The sequence below is a fragment of the Aulonocara stuartgranti genome (assembly GCF_965226115.1).
Source record: "Aulonocara stuartgranti genome assembly, chromosome: 17".
NCBI classification, from domain to species: domain Eukaryota; kingdom Metazoa; phylum Chordata; class Actinopteri; order Cichliformes; family Cichlidae; genus Aulonocara; species Aulonocara stuartgranti.
In genome coordinates, this window is record NC_138953.1 from 10,723,095 (window position 1) to 10,744,602 (window position 21,508).

Below are 21,508 nucleotides of genomic sequence, written 5' to 3' on the forward strand. Positions count from 1 at the left end.
TGATGCGAACCAGGTGGTAGGCGTTGCGCAGGTCCAGCTTAGTAAAAACAGTCATGCCCTGGAGCAGCTCAAAAGCAGAGGAAAGCAGCGGCAAAGGATACCTGTTCTTGACAGTGATCAGATTAAGGCCCCGATAATCGATACACGGGCGCAACGAACCATCCTTCTTGTCCACGAAGAAGAACCCAGCCACAACCGGGGAGGAGGAGGGACGGATCAAGCCCGCAGCAAGCGACTCAGAGATGTAACGTTCCATAGCGACCCTCTGCGGCTGGGAGAGGCTGTACAGGCGGCTAGACGGCAACGGAGCCCCCGGAAGGAGATCGATAACGCAGTCATACGGGCGGTGGGGGGGAAGGGACCGCGCCCGATCCTTGCAGAACACGCCTCGCAAGTCATGATAGACCCGTGGGACCGCCGAAAGATCCGGGGGGTCGGACGGCGAACCAGAGGACAGAAGCGGAACGGGTGACGTGGCCGCCCGAAGGCAAGACATGTGACAATTCACACTCCAACCCAGGATGTCACCTTTCTCCCAATCAATGTGCGGGTTATGGAGCACCAGCCAGGGGTGACCGAGAACCAGCGGGGTGAACGGAGCCGTGAATGCAAAAAAACAAATCCTCTCCGTGTGATTGCCCGAGAGAGACAGCGAAAGGAATTCCGAGACATGAGTGATATCGGGCAGGCGGTGACCAGAGAGTGCGTGCACGCGGAGAGGGCGCGACAAGGGCTCCAAGGCGATGTTCAGTTTGGCGGCGAGCGAGGTGTCAATAAAGTTCTGCTCAGCCCCAGAGTCAATGAGTACTGAAAGCGAGTGAAAAACAGATTGTACTCGAAGTTTGGCCGGTAAGAGAAGTCTGGGGAGAGGGTTTTTACTAGACAGATCGCCCACCAGCACCCTCTCAATCACTGGTGAGCGCGCCCTTTTGCCAGCGTCGGGCACGAGGAGACAGAGTGACCCTTACGGCTGCAATAGACGCACTCACTGGCAGCCAGACGGCGCTGGCGCTCTGCAGGCATCAGCCGCGAGCGTCCAAGCTGCGTGGGCTCCTCCTCATCACAGGTGTCGGAGTCGTGCGGCGCGCGGCCGGCAGGAGAGGCCCCGTGATACTCCAGTGATTCCTGTCCCGTCCGTGTGTGTGCGCTCCGGTGTGCGCGCACGTGGTCATCCAACCGGACGCACAGAGTCATAAGCGCGTCTAGGGAAGAAGGCAGTTCACGAAGCATCAGTTCTTTCTTTATTTCTTCGTTAACATTAGAAAGCAAAGTACTCGGCGGCGCGCACGGGTGCAGCGGCTCTTAGCTCTCCAGTTTGGCGCTCGTTTTTACTTTTAATGTGGATATTTTTGAATGTTTGCAACGCCGCCATCTCTTACAGTCGCCAGAACCTAATTGACCTAGGTTTTAAATATAGTTTGTCTGTTTCTGGCGACTATCAGCGAACACACAACATCCTGGTGGAGATAGCGAGACCGCCAGGGTCACCGTGGATGGTCTGCCCGCCCAGCAAGCGTAGAAGGCGACGGAGGGAAAGAAAGCAGAAGAGGGGATGCCGGTCGGGCTCAGACACTAGGCTACGCAAACATCCACACCGGCTAGCACTTCCGAGCCTTTTCCTATCGAACGCCAGATCCATCACCCACAAACTTGACGAATTGGAGCTACAGATAGCCAACACAAGCTTTGCACGTAACTGCAGCATTATTCTTATTACGGAGACGTGGCTTCACCCGCTGATTCCCGACGCTGCAGTCGAGTTAGCAGGCCGCACGCTACACCGGCATGACAGAAACAGCAACTCAGGTAAAAGCAGAGGAGGGGGGCTATGTGTTTACGTGCATAACGAGTGGTGTTGTAACAGCAGGATCATTCACACACACTGTTCTCCTGATTTGGAGGTTCTGGCAGTCTCGTGCAGACCTTTTTACATCCCGAGGGAGTTTACAGTAGTTATTGTGATAGCTGTTTATATACCGCCGGATGCTAACGTTAGCACGGCTCTCAGCCTCTTGCTCAACACCATAAACAAACAACAGCTTGCCCACCCCGATGGGGTTTTTATTGTCGCCGGCGACTTTAACAAAGCGTGCCTAAAGACTGTGCTTCCTAAATTTGTCCAGTTTGTGGACTTTGCTACGAGAGGAGAACACACTTTGGACCATGCTTTCAGAGCGACACCCCTCCCCCACCTGGCTGGATCTGACCACCTCTGCATGTCCCTCACCCCCACCTACACCCCCCTGCTGAGAAAAACAAAGCCCCAGACAAAGACAATAAAAACCTGGCCTGAAGGAGCCCTTTCTCAACTGCAGGACTGCTTCTCAACAACTGTATGGGATTTATTCTCCAGCCACAACCTCCAGGAGTACACGGACATAGGGCTGCTCGATTATGGCAAAAATGATAATCACGATTATTTTCACTGAAATTGAGATCACGATTATTTGACGATATTTATTTAACCCTTTAAGACCTACTATAGAACCAAGTCCACCAGAGCTTATATTATTTTTTTTACATGCTGTAGTGCCATTTGTGGGAGCATTTCAAGTTGCTATACATCAATACAACTGTTATAGCCCATATTTTAATAATATGTATGCATTAAGTCCATAGTAATTACATAAATTGCAAAAAAGTGCAATAAACTACAAAAATGCAGACTTCTTCCTGTACCACTGCTTGAAGAAGGTGTCTTCCAGAAACTGGCAGTAGGACTGGGAGTTGAGCTTGACTCCATCCTCAACCCGAAAAGGCCCCACAAGCTCATCTTTGATGATACCAGCCCAAACCAGTACTCCACCTCCACCTCGCTGGCGTCTGAGTCGGACTGGAGCTCTCTGCCCTTTACCAATCCAGCCACAGGCCCATCCATCTGGCCCATCAAGACTCACTCTCATTTCATCAGTCCATAAAACCTTAGAAAAACCAGTCTTGAGATATTTCTTGGCCCAGTCTTGACGTTTCAGCTTGTGTGTCTTGTTCAGTGGTGGTCGTCTTTCAGCCTTTCTTACCTTGGCCATGTCTCTGAGTATTGCACACCTTGTGCTTTTGGGCACTCCAGTGATGTTGCAGCTCTGAAATATGGCCAAACTGGTGGCAAGTGGCATCTTGGCAGCTGCACGCTTGACTTTTCTCAGTTCATGGGCAGCTATTTTGCGCCTTGGTTTTTCCACATGCTTCTTGCGACCCTGTTGACTATTTTGAATGAAACGCTTGATTGTTCGATGATCACTAGTGATGTGATGTTCTGTATCGAGGCTTCGAAGCTTGTGTCGAGTAATTGAGGGAGCGTATCGAGGCTTGCTTCATTTATGGGAGGAGCTGAAAATGATGACGTCTGAAGCCTCGCTGCCCGGCTGTACCACGTGACTGGTTCAGGAAGCGGTTCGAACTTTGCCGCGAGATATGACAGCGATATAAACCCCTCAGACTTCATTCAAAAATGTGGGTGTTTGATGGAGAGTTGCAGTTAGTGAGAGTTTGGAGATAGTTTGGAGGTTTATGAGAGTGAGGAGAGAAAGTCAGAAGAGAATGGAGCCAGCTAAGAAGAGGAGGATGTCCTCCCCTGTGTGGGAACATTTTGATCTTATTCCTCCCAACAAGGTATGTAAATTTCTACAGAAGATGTATTTTCATAATACTGATGGTGCAATACAATTTATGTTAAGCTGTTTTTACTTTTGTACAAGGTGAAGTGTTTGCTATGTGCCAGGGAGCTGGGATATAACAACAACACCTCATCCATGCTTGGGCACTACAGAGCTTTGCATGAGAATAAGGGGAACACCGATTATGGAGCAGGACCAGGTGAGCCATCAAACGCCATGATAATATAGCATGCCGTAATGTTACTAAATGATATTACAATATTATACAACTGTAATAAGTTACGTGTGTGATATTTTTATTTGTGCTTTGTCTTTATTGTCTTTCCTCAGGAGAACAATCTCAAATAGATGAAGACCTGGTTAGCATGGTGATTGAGGACTCCCAGCCATTTAGCATTGTGGAGGACAAAGGATTTAAAAGATTTGTTAAATCATTAAATCCTAGCTATGTTCTCCCCACTAAAAAGGTCATAAAAGCAGTGAAAATTTAGTTTTTACAGAATAAAATGTGGGCAATACTGAGGATGAAAGCCTCAGTCTGTAGCTGTCCATACCTCAACGTTACAAAAGCACAACCACTGTCCACACCCCAACCACACCTCACAGTAAATGATCATTTCCATTTTAAGCATTTCCAAATGATCATTTTCCATACTGCCAGTATAAATATACACAGTATACTGCCATCACTACAATATACATGTTTTACACACTCCTTTTGTTGTTGACATTTACAGGCTGTGTGCAAAAGGCCACACTCTTCAAATTCATGCCAACTAATATTTTTACGTCCAGTAGATGTCCTACTAGAGCAAATGAAGCTTCAAGACGCTTTGCGCTGGGGTGAACCAATTGGATGAAAAGCTTCAGTGCTTCATGAAGCTTCATCTGCCCATCACTAATGATCACGCTTCAGAAGCTTTGCAATTTTGAGACTGCTGCATCCCTCTGCAAGATATCTCACTATTTTTGAGTGAGATATCTTCTTTTGACCCATTTTGCCAAAGGAAAGGACGTTGCCTAATAATTATGCACACCTGATATAGGGCGTTGATGTCATTAGACCACACCCCTTCTCATTACAGAGATACACATCACCTAATATGCTTAATTGGTAGTAGGCTTTCGAGCCTATACAGCTTGGAGTAAGACAACATGCATGAAGAGGTTGATGTGGACAAAATACTCATTTGCCTAATAATTCTGCACTCCCTGTATATATAATGTAAACCAACAGACAGGATTGGCATGAGGTGCATACTGAATCTACAAAACTGGAGAACATGGAACGTCAGCCTTGTGGAAGAGAGGTGAGGATCGGTGGAGGACGAGGACAAGGACAAAACCGGGTAAGAAGAGGCCAACCACATAGACACGTTCCTGACGAAATCAGGGCAACACTTGTGGATCATGTGATAAACCATGGCCTCACAATGGCCGAGGCTGGTCGAAGGGTGCAACCAAATGTTGGGAGAACTACTGTAAGTTCTATTATTCAGACATTTCGTCGGGAAAACAGGTGAGCATACTGTAATGTAGTTATTCAGCACAAACTAATTTGCTCTGCACTTCCATAGTCATACAGGAGACTTGCATTAGGACATGACCTTATAGATCTTTACATATAGACGTACTGTAACTGAAGCGCAGACTTGGCCCAGGTGTGGCATAGTGTGCTGTGGTACAATACAGTAATGCTGTAAAGAAAGGAGTTTTGAATGATGGTCCTGTAACAATTACTGTAAGCATGTTTGCGCTTATTTATGTTTGTGTTTTTTCATCTGCATCTCAAAAAGGACTGCCAGACAACCTAGAAGAGGTGGAAGAGGTCCACTGTTGACTCCGCAGCAAGAGGAAAGCACTTGTGCAATGGTGGCTGCAAACAACGCTTTGAGACTGAGAGAAATACAAAGAACTGTCGTAGAAGATGACACCATCTTCGGAAATATTCAGTCAATATCAATTTCCACCATAGACAGAGTCCTCAGACGGAATGAAATGTCCATGAAGCAATTGTACAAAGTACCATTTGAACGGAACAGTGATCGAGTGAAGGAGCTCCGTCACCAGTATGTACAGGTAAAACATGTTTGCATATGTACCTCTGTTTACTGTAAAAGTTTAGGCCATGTACTGCACTTACATTTATGCATGTTACTGTAATCCTATTTACAATTTAAACTGTACAATCTGTTGTGCCAAATGGACCATTACAGACTTTTTTATTCTCATCCTTTGTATAGCGTATCCTGGAATTGGAAGCCAGGGAACCCCTGCACACGTTTGTATATCTTGACGAAGCGGGATTCAATCTCGCAAAAGGCAGACGGCGTGGACAAAATCACATTGGAGAAAGAGCCACCATTGATGTTCCAGGCCAACGAGGAGGAAATATTACAATGTGTGCAGCAATCTCAGAAAATGGCGTTCACACCCATATTCCTTGTATTGGTGCATACAGTACACAACACCTGTTGGCTTTTCTGGACGCTCTTTATAGGGACCTAATCCCACAAAATGAAAGGGATGATCCTGGTGACAATCGGACAATGTATGTAGTGGTTTGGGATAATGTTAGCTTCCATCACTCTGCTGTAGTCAGGCAGTGGTTTGCAGCACACAACAGGATGCTTATGGAGTTTCTTCCTCCTTACACTCCATTCCTAAATCCAATTGAGGAGTTTTTCTCTTCCTGGAGGTGGAAGGTATATGACAGGCATCCACATACCCAAATGACCCTGCTAGCAGCTATGGATGCAGCTTGTGATGACATCACAGCAGAGTCCTGCAGAGGGTGGATTCGACACTCCAGAAGATATTTTCCCTGATGCATCGATAGAGCTGACATTTGCTGATGTTGATGCAAATATTTGGGCAGACAGACGGGAGCGTCTAGATATCAATGATTGATATGCAGCAGTGTCTGTTTTTCAGTTTTTGTTTTTTTGTTTTTTGTTTCATAACTACTGCAGTAAGGTTTACTGTCTAAGTGAGTTTGTTTGCTGTAAAATGTTTAATTTACTGTATTTCCCCAGTTGCACAATGCTGTGAACAGTTTCAATTAAATATTATCAAGAGTGCATATGAAGTGTCTTGATTTTCCTTTACAATTTTTGGTTTAACATGTCATTGGGAAGCACCTACAAAGAAATCCGTCACAATGAGAACATGTTCAAACCATTTGATTTTGTGACCAAAAAGTGCTGCTGTAATGACTTGTAATTGTGACAGCCCTGACACTTTGATTGATATAAGTACTTGCTTTTGATGAATATATTATCTGTTTTGATTAAGGGACTTGCTTTTGAAGCATTGACTACTTATTTTGAGCAACTGACTTTTCTTTTTGATGAAGTGACTCACTTTTGCAAGTTATCCACCATGTTTTGCAGTTTGCACTAATTGTTTTGAGAAGAGCCTTAGTAGTGGTGCAGAGATCAATTCTGTTGTGAGAAATGCACCAAAGCAACTGAGAAAAACTGTAAGACTGAGGTGAGCAAACTCTGGGTTTTCCACTGAAGAGAGCGCTAACTGAAGACTTGAGTATCGTACAGAAGTAACTGACTCTGGGTTCAGCATACCCAGGATATTTCTAGTTGCCCTCTTACTTTGACAATTGACAATCATGTTAAGAGGTCACATGAAGCGAGTTCTGAACTCAATCAGTCAATCTAGGATTGTTTAATCACCTTATGAGCATTTTTGAATAAAATAAGCATTGCTGGTAGTACATGACTATCAAGAAACATGGACAGATCTACTGGAAGCAGAGTGGCATGTTTTATAAATGCAAGAAAATATAAATATTGGTAAAATACAGTTCATCAAGTTGTAATTATCAAATGCAAATACAGCACTGTGTATGATGTGAAATGAAATGAAGCGAGTTCTGACTTCACACCCGATCAGATCTGCACACTGTTAGACCTCTGCCTCACCACTACATATTACAAGTACAACGGAGGCTTTTACAGACAAAAACATGGCTGTGCCATGGGCTCCCCCGTGTCACCTATTGTAGCCAACCTTTACATGGAGGAAGTGGAAAGGAAGGCTCTTGGCTCTTTCAAAGGAAGAGTACCCAGCCACTGGTACAGATATGTGGACGACACCTGGGTCAAAATCAAGACATAAGAAGTGGAATCCTTCATTGCGCACATTAACGCTGTGGATAAAAACATCAAGTTCACCAGGGAAGACACAAAGGACAACTGTTTGCCTTTCCTGGACTGCGCTGTGCACATTGAAGAGAACGGCAAACTCAACATCGAAGTTTACCGGAAGCCCACACACACGGACCAGTACCTCCTCTTTGACTCCCATCACCCTTTGGAACACAAACTTGGAGTAATTAGGACCCTACACCACCGGGCAGAACATGTTCCCTCTAAGCCTGAAGGAAAAAAGAAGGAACACACACATGTAAAGGAAGCACTCAAAACGTGCGGCTATCCTAAATGGGCGTTCTTAAAGTCAGCAAAGAGGCACAGAAAAGAAGATCAGACACCAGCGAGGGAGGATAAGAAAGACAGACGCAACAACATTGTCATCCCCTATGTAGCCGGTGTATCAGAAAAACTCAGGAGAGTTTTCTCCAAGCATGACATCCCGGTGCATTTCAGACCCAGCAACACGCTCAGACAAAAACTGGTTCACCCGAAAGACAAAACGCCAAAACACAAACTTAACAATGTGGTGTATGCTGTACAGTGCAGCGAGGAATGCTCAGACCTCTACATTGGAGAGACCAAACAGCCACTTCACAGGCACATGGCACAACACAGAAGAGCCACCTGCACAGGACAAAACTCAGCAGTCCATCTGCATCTTAAGGATAAAGGACACTCTTTCGAGGATGCCAATGTTCACATTTTGGACAGAGAGGACAGATGGTTTGAAAGAGGAGTGAAAGAAGCCATCTATGTCCACTGTGAGCGACCATCTTTGAACAGAGGCGGGGGTTTACGACACCAACTCTCTGCCATCTATAATCCAGTTTTGAGATCCCTTCCCAGATGCCTTAATGCCCACTCACATCCTGGGCCATCTGACCTCAGGAATTAGCATGATAAGGTGGGGCCAGGTTTCACAATGAACACACCTGAAACTCTGGCTGATTGGGACCCACACCCAGTTTCACACCTTGGCTCAGGCGATTAGAGGATCATCAGGGGGTCCTTTTGTCCCTCTGTGGGGGGTTTCTCCCACTAGGTTTATATCTGGGACTCTCCACCATTTGACCTTAGAACTGAAGAAGCTTCTCGGATGAGAGGTGAAACGTCTTCAAGCAACTTAAAGAAGTCCAGACGCTTTTCTTTGCAAGCTCCTTTGACTACGATGTGAAATGTGCTTTATATGTAGGAAAACTGTAGGCTAGATAATTGAGTCACAGAAAAATCTAACTATAATTAAAATTGTGCATTCCGTTTAATTAATATTTTGCTTCAATGAATGCAGTATAGTTTTAGCTAGCTGTAGCCACAGGCGAAACACTATAAGCACAGGAAAGACAGACAGCACAAAAACTATTTTTATAGTTTTATTTTTATATCCCTAAGTTTTTCTCAGGTGATTATTTAAAAGCCTAGCTAACTTGTGTTTACAAAGCAAAAGCATTACTTGTTACAATGAAAAATTTATTTAATCATTTTAAATGTCAAAGTTTCAAAAAGCTATATACAATGTCAGTCCTACAAGCTACTTTAAGGTGATGTTGAAGCTTGTACTGTAGGATGATGCTGCTCTGGGAGTTACTGTAAGTATCCAAAATATGCTCACCAGCATCAGTGATGATCCATGCAGTACTAACAACATGGTGATTCAAAGCTGGAATATGGTACTCTATCACTGATGTTGAAAACTACACATAACATCACTGTTTCTATAAGTATAATAATCTTTTTTTCTATTTTTCTTAAAATGGCTTCAAACTAAAAATCTGACATACTATAGCCGCTGATGCACTGTTTGCATATTGTAATTTGAGTCTGCTTGTCTTTATCTATATTTAGTATGACTCATCTGTATGAATTTAGCTCATACGATTGTAAAGCAATGATGCATGCATTCCCTTATATTTTCTTCTGTGTATGAATAATTGATCTAATGTTTTTTAGAGACACTATCTGTCACATCTGCCCTGGTTTGCTGAAGTCTCCCCACAGCTAACACTGGCATTTTATCTTCTGACCTTTGATGGTGTTTTTTTTTATTTTCATTCTCTTCAAACTTAAAAAGAAAACTGCCCCAAGACTCTGTTACTGTCACCTAAATGCAAACTGTGTTATCATGTTGGCTGTGTTGTCACTCCTTATCTGCTTTTTCACTGCTGGTGATCAACAGAGTTGGGTTGAGCAAGTCTCTGCCAGGTCATATTGCCTGTATAGCTCAAATGGACTATTTGCAGAGTCACGAAAGACCTTGTCATGAGAGCATGCATCAACAGCTGCTTTAACTATATCAAGTAATTTAAAAAGCAAATTCATATGGGAAGGTGATTAACCAGTTTTTTATTTTAACAGTTTAAAAAAATCTAATTTAAATATCATATAAAATGTCAGACATTTGAGTTCATACAGTACTGATTATTATAATACAGAAAGCTTTACTGGATACTAATATTGGGCATACCAGAGCAATACATTGGGACTTCAGCAAGAAAGCTGGCTTTAAAAATCTATATTTGTGTGTGTTAAAAATGACAACTGCACAGAGATTTGGCTGCATTTAAAAGTAAAATGATCAGTGAAATATTTAGTTGTCTGTAAACACAGTGAAGGCAGCATTTAGCACAAAACACCACTGTACTTAATGCACTTTCAGAACACCGGTGTCATGTTTGATGACTCTGAGACTCTGTTAACAACATTTAGTATTCAGAGTATTCACAGTTTTTCAAGACTTTAGTTTGTGTCCAACATGGCTTAACAAAACTATGAGAATTAATACAAAACACAAAATGTCAGCAAAAAAAGATGATAAGAAGAAAAGACTCCCCTTGTTGGATTTAGACTGTATAATTTAAAAAAGCTTGTTTCTTATGGTGAGATCTTGTCAGGTGACACACCTCTAAAAAATGGAAATTATAGTCTGCCAGTGGGAGTAGAAATTATCTCTTCTGAATCCAGATTTCCCTTTGTCACGCTTCAGGAAAGATGACTGGCCAGATATCACATGAAGCTGCCTTTTGTAATTTTCCCTCTCTCCTTTTTAAAAAAAAAAAAATAAATAACCGAACATGTCACCTGCTGCAAGAGTAAATTAATTGGTTTTGAGTTTGAAACACAAGTAGTAATAGAATTCTGCCTTAAGCCTTTTGAAACAGTTCTTTTGTTTTTATTCAAGGTTGTACTTTATATTAAAGTCTGATGTAAAGAACCTGGAAAACCAGCCTATGTAGGTAACAACAAAGTTACCCACCTAGTTAGAAAATAGTTACAGATAGCTAAACTAAATATAATTAAATTAGTTCAACACTAATCTCCAAGAGCCCTTTTGGACTTTTAGCAGAAACACCTGTTCTTGTAAATTGGAGTTACACAGTAGAAATAAAACTTAAATGAAGTACTGGCCCACCTACACATTACACCTGTAGGAGCCATGACACCATAGAGCTCCCAGAATACATCTTTTGTGGTGATGTTAACGCCAGAGGAGGTTGGGAACTTGGCATCTGGAGTCAGCACAGTGTTGGTGACTTACACACTATACACTCAAAAAAATCAACTAGGGCATGTGTTTGATTAACAAAGTAGTAATATGTTTACATCACATGAAGAAATCATTTTTATGCTCATTAAATGATTCATTCTTTTTTGTTGAATATAAATCAAAGAAAACTTTGATGAGTTAAATTCGTTCATGGCAATCCAATGAGAATGAGGTCCATCAAACCAAAGGCTCTGATAGCATCATGTATTGCGCATGCTCCACGCCCACCGGATGCGGAAAGGTCCGTTGAGAAGTTAACGAGCGCACGTGGAGTTACTTCTTTGGCATACCTGATAGTGAGGTAAGTAATATTTCTTGATATATTTATTTAGGTTAGTGGAGTGAGAGATAAATACTATTAGTTAAAAATTTTTACCTGTGTAGTGTGGAGATTTATATATAGCAGGGAGGTTGTAGACCCAAACATTTTTCAAATGTAAGTCGGTGAATTTAATGTTTTTTTTAAAAAACTTAACCGGAGTCGCTAATTGTTGCAACAGAGCAAAAACTGATGAGGTTATTTTGGTAAGTTCGTTTTTTTTGTTTTTGTTTCTGTCGACTTTGAATGAGGTGTGTTTCATGGTTATCTGCGTTGGTAGGACTGTTTTTCTTCTCTGGAGTTAGCTAACTTTGAAGAGCGGGAAAGCCGCGTAGAGCCGTAACGTCTTCGCATATAGCTCCATGAATGAAGGGTTACTTTCTGCTTAACCGGAGTTGGTGATTGTTGGTAGTAGTGGTCAGACTGACCGACATGGTTTTGGTGATTTTATGAGTATTTTATGATGCTCTATCTAAAATTCCTGTTTTTGTCAGTGGAGTTTAGTCGCGGGCAACCGCATTAACTGGATTGATGAAAGGTTTAATTCAACTAAACCAGCGTTTAGGGGAGTTAATAACAAGGAGTAAGATAAAATCTGTCACAATAATTGCATGTGCATTTTCTTTTTTTGTAATATATTCACTTAATTTTTGAATTCAGAATGATTTAGGTGGATAATTGTTTGGGTTATAGTTTCTCTGGTGCTCTGCATTAGGCTGACTAACGGTGCGTTCACACCGAACGCGATAGATGCCCCTAGCTGATCTCGTGCACATTTGCACCTCGAAGCGCGTCCAGCATGAACTGGTCGAGCTTTATATGCAATTTTCACGCGTATGAAGAAGAGATCTGGGAGGAAGTAGTGCCAGACGGTATGTTATTAAAATGGCAGCTGTCAATCTAGCGTTTGAAGAAAGAGTCTCCCTTCTCTATTTGCTGTGGAGAGCAGAGCAGTGCCTAAAGGACGTCCTCACTGTACCTGGGTCCATCAGGTCTTCCACAAGCGTGAGCAGTTTGGTGAGTTTCACCACTTGCTCCAGAAGCTCCGTCTGGATGACGGCCGCTTTCAGCTGTACCACCTTCTGTCCCTTGCCGAGTTTGAGAAGCTGCTGTCCCGCAGATTTTACCAACTCGAGCGGTAGACGTGATAAGCGCGAATGCACAAAATGCACCACACAAACTGCAGTGCGTATTTTACTTCGCGCTTCAAAGGCGTCAGTCGTGTGAAGTAGGCAGAAAAGCGTTTTCTCAATGCAAATCTGCTTCCGAAGTTTAGCTGGACCCCCAGTCGCGCTTCATCGTGCTCCTCCATTGACTTTACATGTAAACCTGAAGCTCTGGTCGCGTCTATCGCGTTCGGTGTGTACGCACCGTAACAGTCTTCACATTTCACAGTATGTAGATATTAACACAAATTTGTCAGAGTAATAACTTTGTTTTAATTAATTTCTTTCCCCAGAAATACATCACAAAATAAAGCCACATTCCCATGCTCTGAGATTCTTATGCACCTCCTCAACAATACATGGTAAGTTCATGTTTGCCTTATTATTATTATGTTATTTATTTATTTTTTTTGGATGATGCAGAAGTTTAATCTCCTTGACGTTTTCTAATGCATATTTCATTTTTTATCAGTGACGTGTATGTGGCAGTGCAAGCATTGTGTTACCAGAGAGAGCAGCAGGTACAAATTACTTCAACATTATAAACTACATCATCATTACGGAATAGGTCAACATTATCTGTGCATATATGTTAATTGTCCGTGCACATTTAAGACTTGGAGTGGACTGAACACTCATGTCTATAAAGCTCATTCATCTCAGTTTACACAGACAGCTTCAAGTTCAGTAACTTTTAAATGTGAGTTATGTGACTGCAGTGACGTCTTCTCTGAGAGAGATTTTTTTGTCCATATTGGAACACATCTGCGAAGTAACGAGACAGTTAGTTGTGTGTTTCTTGGTTGCCCTTTCAAGACAAATATTTACAATACATTTTATACACACAAAAAGAGGAAGCATCATCCACACACACTTAAAGATTTTAAAGACAGGGTAGTTACACGTGTGGACCCAGTTCAAGTGATAGAGTCCTCTGATAATGTAAGGGCTAGCTGTTCTGAAGATGTATCCTATGGTGAATTTGAAAGTGAGTCAGTGACAGAATGTGATAATAGTGCTGTTGAAAATCAGCCCGAACTAATTGAACGGAAATTAGCAGTAATATTGTTGAAATTGGAACACATATTTCATGTTCCAGCAAAAGGATTAGATGAGTTCTTAGAGGAGTTAGTTTTTCTGTTGAGTTCAGCTAGTGTACCTCTGACAAAACGTACAATTACAGAAATTTTTAAGAGCCATAACCTCCATATTAGTCAGGCTGTTATTGAAGAGCTTGCAAATTCTGTATGTGTTTCTAACCCTGTGGCTAAAATATTGGGAAAGTGTGGCCCTCTTGCCACTCCTTATAAAAGAAAACTATACTACATACAAAATTTTAGGGTTGTAGAGCCTGTTGAGTATTTTTTATCGATAGACCAAAGGAAGTCATTTCAGTACATCCCTTTATTACAGTTATTGCAGGAAATATTGAGTCACAATAAATTGCTGGATAGAGTGATTGAAGAACAAATAGCTCAAGAAAATAGAGAGAATCTGAATGGTGATCAGAGGGTTTACAGATCTTTTCGAGATGGGGAGCATTATAAAAGAAATAGCTTTCTAGATGGTGAGAAGTTGAGAATTTCTATTAACCTTTATATTGATGATTTTGAGGTTTGTAATCCTCTTGGGACCTCACGGAAAAAGCACAAGCTTTGTGGTGTATATTGGGTCTTGGGCAATTTACCACCTGGTTCTCATTCAGCCCTTTCATCCATTTATTTGGCAATCCTTTGCAAGAGTGAAGATTTGAGGACATTTGGGTTTGAAAAAGTCTTTGATCCACTTTTGAGAGATCTGGTAACTTTGGAGCAACATGGTGTGTTCATCAGTCAGTTGAACGAGTGTATTAAAGGAACTGTGAGCTGCGTCATAGCTGACAACCTAGGAGCCCATGGGCTGGCAGGTTTTGTGGAAAGTTTTTCTGCTGAATACATATGCAGATTCTGTACAGCTAAAAAATCTGAAATAAAGTCAGTGACTGCTGGTGATTTTGAGCATAGAACACCGGAACTTCATGAATTCCATTTGAAGCGTGCACAAGAAACAGCAAGTGCTTGTTGTGGAGTTAAGCGAGATTGTATTTTGAGTAAGAATCTGAGCCATTTTCATGTCACTGCAGGCTACCCTCCAGATGTAGCACATGATCTGCTAGAGGGCATAATACCAGTGGAGCTTGCGCATTGTTTTTCTTTTTTAATCTCTAAAAAGTATTTCACCTTAGAAAAACTTAACAACTTGATCCAAAATTTTGAGTATAAATGGGCAGATAAAACCAACCGGCGTCATGCAATTCCCCAGACTTTCTCATTAAAAAAAAATATTGGTGGAAATGCACATGAAAATTGGTCTCTGCTTCGTTTGTTGCCTCTAATTATTGGTCCACTTGTTCCAGAGGATGAACCTGCATGGCATATTGTTTTGGATCTGAAGGACATTGTGGAGCTTGTTGTAGCCCCTGTCCAGTCTGATGAGTCGATTTCCTACCTTGAGTGTAAAATCAGTGAACATCGCCAGAGATACCAAGAACTTTTTCCAAACAACAGTCTTCTCCCTAAACATCATTATTTGGAGCACTACCCTGCTCTGATTCGGCATTTTGGGCCTCTTGTCCACAAATGGACAATGAGATTTGAGGCGAAACATAGTTTTTTTTAAACAAATTGCTCGCCATACAAACTGTTTTAAGAACATACCTGTTACACTTGCCAAAAAACATCAGCTCGTGATTGCCTCTGACTTGCACTCTTCTGACCATAAGACACCTTTAATGGTAAATGTTGGCTCATCAGTACCAATTGATGTTCTGAAAAGTGATATCGCAGTAGCTATAAAGCAAAGATTACCAGATGAAACTGATGTCCATATTACAAAAAGCGTGTCATACAATGGCATGAACTACAGCACAGGAATGATAGTTGTTCATGGGCAAATATTTGGTTTGCCAGAGTTTGCAGAAATTCTGCAGATTTTTATTTTGCATGGCAGAATATACTTTTTTGTAAAAAAGTTCTCTGCTTGGTATCGAGAGCACTTCAGAGCTTTTGAGCTTGACATGTCACATGCGAGAGAGGTGTCTCTGATTGAGCATGGGGAACTACTCGATGACTACCCGTTAGCTGCCTATTCAGTGGGAGGCCTGCGTCTGGTTACTCTGAAGAGACACACTAACTTGCAGGGTAAACAGGAGTGATGTTTGTAAGTATTTTCCCCCTATATCACCTGGCACAGTAAATAATACATCATACTTTGCAGACCAATTGCTACTTAATTTATTGAGAGTAGATTTCTTTTAAGCATCTTATGCAAGAATTGTCATTAATTAGAAGAATGCAAGACAAATATGGAAAATGCACTATTCACTTCTCCAGTAAAAAAATTCCTCGAGGCCAAGGTGACATCATCAAATTATCGTTGACATTAGAATTTGTTACACACACTCGCACAATAGTCAATGAGTACATCTTTATTTATTTTTTAAATATTTGATATTTGTCCAGGTCAGCATGATGCCCCAGCCCATAAGACTGAGGATCATTCTCGGAGAAGATGATGCCAGGAAACTAATTTTACCAGCTGGGATATCAGACTCCATTGAGGAATTGTGTCAGGAAATAAAGACAAATTTTGGAGTGCAACAGGATTTTCGTCTTCAATATCAAGATCCTGATTTCGGAAATGATTTTGTAAATCTGACTGCGATCTCTGAAATTAATGATAAAGCAACTTTAAAGGTTGTATACTTGGATAGTGTGCAGTTGCAAAGTTTTACAGAAGATGGAGTGACATGTCAACCAGTGCGAAGTCCAACACATTCCTTTTCAAGCTCTTCAGACACAGACAATACAAGGCCCGTTTCATCGTCAGGTTCATCACCGTCTACAAGACTGTCAGTGTGGCCAAGTGTCTTCACAGTCCCTCATTTCAGCTATGAGGCTGAACTGCAACTTGAAAAGGCCAATGCTGAGTTCATTGCTGGTGGAACTCATTTGACCCCCTCACCAAAACTGAAATCCCACCTTTTAGAAAGGCTGGCTGAAGAAATAATAAAATTTAAAGTCTATCCAACTGACAATGACCTGAATGAAGTTGCAGAAGCCCTTGTCAAACAGCATCCTTGTCTGAGGGAGCAGGGATCCTTTAATGGCTGTTATGGTTGGAAAATTAGCCTCAAGTATAAAATGGCCAATGTCCGGACCAAACTGAGAGGCCTGGGCTGTGCTGAGGTGTTGGTAAATTCACTAAAGAACAAGGCCCAAGACAAAAGTAAGGCAGCATTGAATGTCAAAAAGCCTAGAAGAGCAGAAGTCAATTACTGTCCGCAGTATCCAAAAGGAGAAACCACTGACAGCCTGGAAAAAGAGAGAATTGCACTGCTTTCAGAGGTTCAGAAGAGAAACAATGACAATATAGTGACAATGAAAATGCAGAAGACTTTTTCGTACAGAAGGCAAGAAGTTATTCAAGGACAGCCCTTTATTGCAGATTTTAAAAGCAGATGGCCAGCTCTGTTCACCGAGAAAGAGGTGCATGTCCTATATGTCTAACTTTTAGAGTGTGTTTATGGTTGACCAGTTATTTCTTGCTTCACTAATATTGACATAACATAGTGATAAAACAGCTAATAATTCCTGGTATGTCCTTCCTCTGGTGCATATTATAAGTGCATTGTTCATGTTTTTCAGATTGACAAGGAATTCCTGCGCATATCGACAGTACCGCTGCTATCTAGATTCTTTTATGAGCTAGACTTGTACACTCCACGCATGATGGAGCTCTTTCAAGGCAAAGGTGGGGTGGCTGGCAGAAAAATGAGACACATCATGGTGGCCATCTCCAAGGTGGGTTAGATCTGTGCTTAAGAACTTTTTATGCCCATAATCTGGCAATTTTATGAATAAAGATATCTATACATATGGTAGGCAAAAGTCCTAAGAGGTTTTCATATTTTATACAAATTATATAAGCATCAGTCTTATATTAATAAGTAATTGATAAAATCGTATGGTTAATTTTGATCAAAATGGGGAAAAAACCCCCCAAAAAAACATTAGTGTTGCCTCATTTTGTGTCTGATTTGGTTTAGACAGATGTTTTGAGGTGGCTGTAGCTCAGGTGGTAGAGCAGGTCAGCTACTAATCAGAAGCTTGGCGGGTTGGTCCCAAGCTCCTCCAGTGTGCATGCCAAATATCCTTGGGTAAGATACTAACCCCAAGTTGCTCACCGATGCATTCATCGGAGTGTGAATGTGTATGAATGTTAGACAGTAAGCACTAAACCCGGTGGCGCCAGTGTTCGACAGCCTCGACCTCTGTCAGTGCGCCCCAGGGTGGCTGTGGCTACAATGTAGCTTACCATCACCAGTGTGTGAATGTGTGTGTGAATGGGTGGATGACTGGATATGTAAAGCGCTTTGGGGTCCTTAGGGACTAGTAAAGCACCTATATAAATACAGGCCATTTAAACAGTTTAGAAAAAGTGATTGGGTGAATGAATTGTTGTATAAAGGCAGCTTTGAGTGCTCTGAGTAGAAAAACGCTATATAAGAACCAGTCTATTTACCATGTGGCCTTTTGGACTCTTCCAAACTAAGTATTCCTTTTTCAAACTGCTGCCTAAAAGTTAAATATTGTCATTATGGATTCCCTTTTTTCTTAGGATGACACAATACATACAAGACGAGCATGCATCCTGAAGTCCTTGTGTGTCTACCTGAATGAAGACCATGAGAAACTTGTGAAGGAATATACGGTCAGTTATATTCACAAGTTGTTCTGTGTTATGTAATTTGCTCCAGGAGTTATGGGTAATTTCGATATATGAAATGGTAAAATGTGACACCACGTGTGAATAAAAGATATTGTCCTTGTTTTGTTTCATGTCAAATTTCTGAGGTGTGAAACCAGAGACATAGAATTTAGTAAATATATCAGCATATTCACGCTGATTGCTGAATTCCTTTTTTTTTTTTTTCATATGTAGACTCAAACAAATGTATTATTATATTTTACGTCACAGAACACTGAGGCCAACACTGAAGCCATGGAACAAACTGTGATGGGAGTGTATGTCATACATCAGGAGGGTGCGGAGCCTGGAGATGACCCAGAGAACATCGGTGTCCTGATTGAAGGCGTGGAGGTTCTCACTGGTTTGAGGAGCATTGCAATTGCTTGTGCTCTGTTATTTGGACTGATATACTGTCTGAACCTAAGCTACCCACCGGAGCTCAAATGCACTTTTGAAGTCTTGCAAAAGATTATCATGAAGCTGGATGGACAGAGGTTGTCATCCAAGGCACAGTTCCTAAAAAACAAGCTAATGGGGTGAATGAGCTTGAAACGGACTCATGCAAGCCAGATATTTTTTTTTCAAGGTTTCTGCAATGCAAATATGTGTTTACTGTTTTAAAGTTTAAAATTGTAAGTTATAAAATGTTCATATAAACTATGTGGTTTGCTCTGTGGCTATTACACAAAGATTGTTCGTCCATAACTTAAAGTCTTATACACTTGAAGTGTAAACACTGATTTTTGCCAGATGGCAATTGTTACAAAGGCAAATGCACACTGGTTTTCACAAATTGTTTGAGTGGAGCAGTTATGCTCAAAATTGAATGTTTTCTCCACACGTTAAATAGCATAAAGTCACTATTAATGGATACAGCCTGATTAAATGGAGGACTAATGTATGCAAGCAACATAGTAATGTTGTAATATTATAGTAATGTTGAATGTTATGTCTGAGCTTTAAATTGTGTTAAAATTCATATTGTTGTTTGCAATGCATATTTTACTACATTTTACGAAAGTTGCTTTGGGGATAATATTTTTTGTCTGCAAACTATTCAACAGACTTATTTCATTTTTATTATTAGGGTTAGGGTTATTTTATTGTATTTTTTCTTTCAGTCAGCATGTCTTGATCTGGAAGTTCTGTGGTCTTGGTATGAGATCGTTAAAGGGGAGAAAGCTAGGCTGAACTGGGATCCTGCCAACTGTTTTAAGAATGTTCAAGCAAAATAAAAGATGGTTTTGCAAGTTATCATTTATGTATGTTTCATTAATTTAATTAAAAGTAATGTTTACATAAGCAATACAAACACTAACTGAAACATGACTGGTGTAAGTACTACAGACATAAATTACATTTGTTCATTCAACAAGATTAACATTGGTGAAACAAACAAATATTTTACTAGTTCATGTAACAAGACTGACTTTTGATGTGCCAAAGTGTTTAAACAATATAACATGAATTTAAATTAATTTAATTAGACTAACTTGGTACAAACATGTTAACTGAATAAAAATCAAATTAACTGAATGTTAATGTTTAAATTATGTTACACTTACAAACATATTTAGTGTTGAAACAACACAATCAAGATGGATTGATTTAACATGATTTGTTTAGATGGAATATAGGTGGCAAGATGAAATTAAGTTCATCCAATGAATTATTTTTTTGAGTGTACCTGCTCTGTAACTTTGTGTGGTCTGTCACTTCATTGCTGAGTTTCTGTGGTTTCATTTCCACTTTCCAGTTACACCACTTAGTTCTACTTATTGTAGAATATTCAGGAGGGAAGACACTTAACCAATTGTTGCAACAATGGCACCTTTTACTCTTAAATTCACTGAGCGCTTTAACATGACCCATTCATTTACAAATGTTTGTAAAAGGCAGAATGAGCGAATGACTTCTACGGTAAGTGACGGAAGGGAACGGTAAGTGACGGAAGTGATGTTGTAGGTGACGTCAGACGCCGGAGATTTTGGCGGAGAAAAAGCAAATGGTAGCATAGAGTTTAACAAAGGTTTTCCAAGCTTCAGTATTACCAAATATACTAATCAATTGTCATATAACTAACAACATCTGTTTTATCATCTCTAACACCCTGGAGGACAACGGGGAGAGTTTAGACGCTCTCCAAGATTACATCGACCGCTGTTTTCAAGATTTAGTAATGCATAAGGCCCAGAGTGCATCTTCCCCGGCCAAAATCGAGACGCCGTCATCGAAGAAAAGTCGCCAGGCAGACTCCCCCGGTACAACATCGCCTGCCGGCAAAGACATCGCAGAAATCCTGGAGTCAATCGACAAGCGATTGTCCAGTTTCGATGCGAGGCTGTCCCTGGTGGAGATTTTACACCGGGAATTTAAATCTCTGAGAGAATCCCTGGAATTCAGCCAGCAGCAGGTGGAAACGCTTGCCGCTGAAAATGCCACGCTACGGGAGTCGGTTAAATCTCTCACCGATAACGTGACCCAGCTAAACATTGAAAATAAAAAAATAAAAGAGTCCGTTATCGATCTACAAGCCCGTAGCATGAGAGATAATCTTGTGTTTTCTGGTATTCCAGAAACTGCCGGAGAGGACGCAGAGGCAACGGTGAAAAACTTCATTAAAATCCACCTGAAGCTGCCGGAGGACACCGTAAAGAACATCGACTTCGATAGAGTACATCGCTTGGGGGGCGCGCGGTCGCGGACCGGGAGACCACGGCCTATTGTGGCCAAATTCAGTCAATTCAAACAGAAGGAACAGGTGAAGAGTCGCGGCAGAGAGCTGAAAGGAACGGACTTCAGCGTGAACGACCAGTTCCCCAAAGAGATCCTGGAACGACACAAGGTCCTGTTCCCAGTTCGACGTAGCTTCATCCAGAAAGGCTCCCGTGCTGTCATCGCCGTGGACC

At 41.5% G+C, this 21,508-nt stretch overlaps 2 protein-coding genes across 3 annotated transcripts; both read left to right on the top strand.

The window, feature by feature from the left end:
* Positions 1 to 1,177: 1,177 nt before the first annotated feature.
* LOC309691968 (uncharacterized protein) lies at positions 1,178 to 6,570 on the top strand. Of its 2 annotated transcripts, XM_082510049.1 has the most exons (5): positions 1,178 to 3,609; positions 3,696 to 3,813; positions 3,945 to 3,982; positions 4,852 to 5,693; positions 5,858 to 6,570. In XM_082510049.1, the coding sequence occupies exons 1-4, from the start codon at positions 3,508 to 3,510 to the stop codon at positions 4,864 to 4,866; spliced, it is 273 nt and encodes a 90-aa protein (XP_082366175.1). In that variant the 5' UTR covers positions 1,178 to 3,507; the 3' UTR covers positions 4,867 to 5,693; positions 5,858 to 6,570. The 2 variants fall into 2 exon arrangements, with proteins under 2 accessions (XP_082366175.1, XP_082366174.1); XM_082510048.1 differs by having other exon boundaries at positions 3,945 to 5,693.
* Positions 6,571 to 11,531: 4,961 nt separating this feature from the next.
* On the top strand, positions 11,532 to 19,853 carry LOC309693036 (uncharacterized protein). Its single transcript, XM_082512018.1, has 5 exons — positions 11,532 to 11,625; positions 13,103 to 13,171; positions 13,282 to 13,330; positions 18,468 to 18,560; positions 18,828 to 19,853. The coding sequence occupies exons 2-5, from the start codon at positions 13,149 to 13,151 to the stop codon at positions 19,137 to 19,139; spliced, it is 477 nt and encodes a 158-aa protein (XP_082368144.1). The 5' UTR covers positions 11,532 to 11,625; positions 13,103 to 13,148; the 3' UTR covers positions 19,140 to 19,853.
* Positions 19,854 to 21,508: the final 1,655 nt, after the last annotated feature.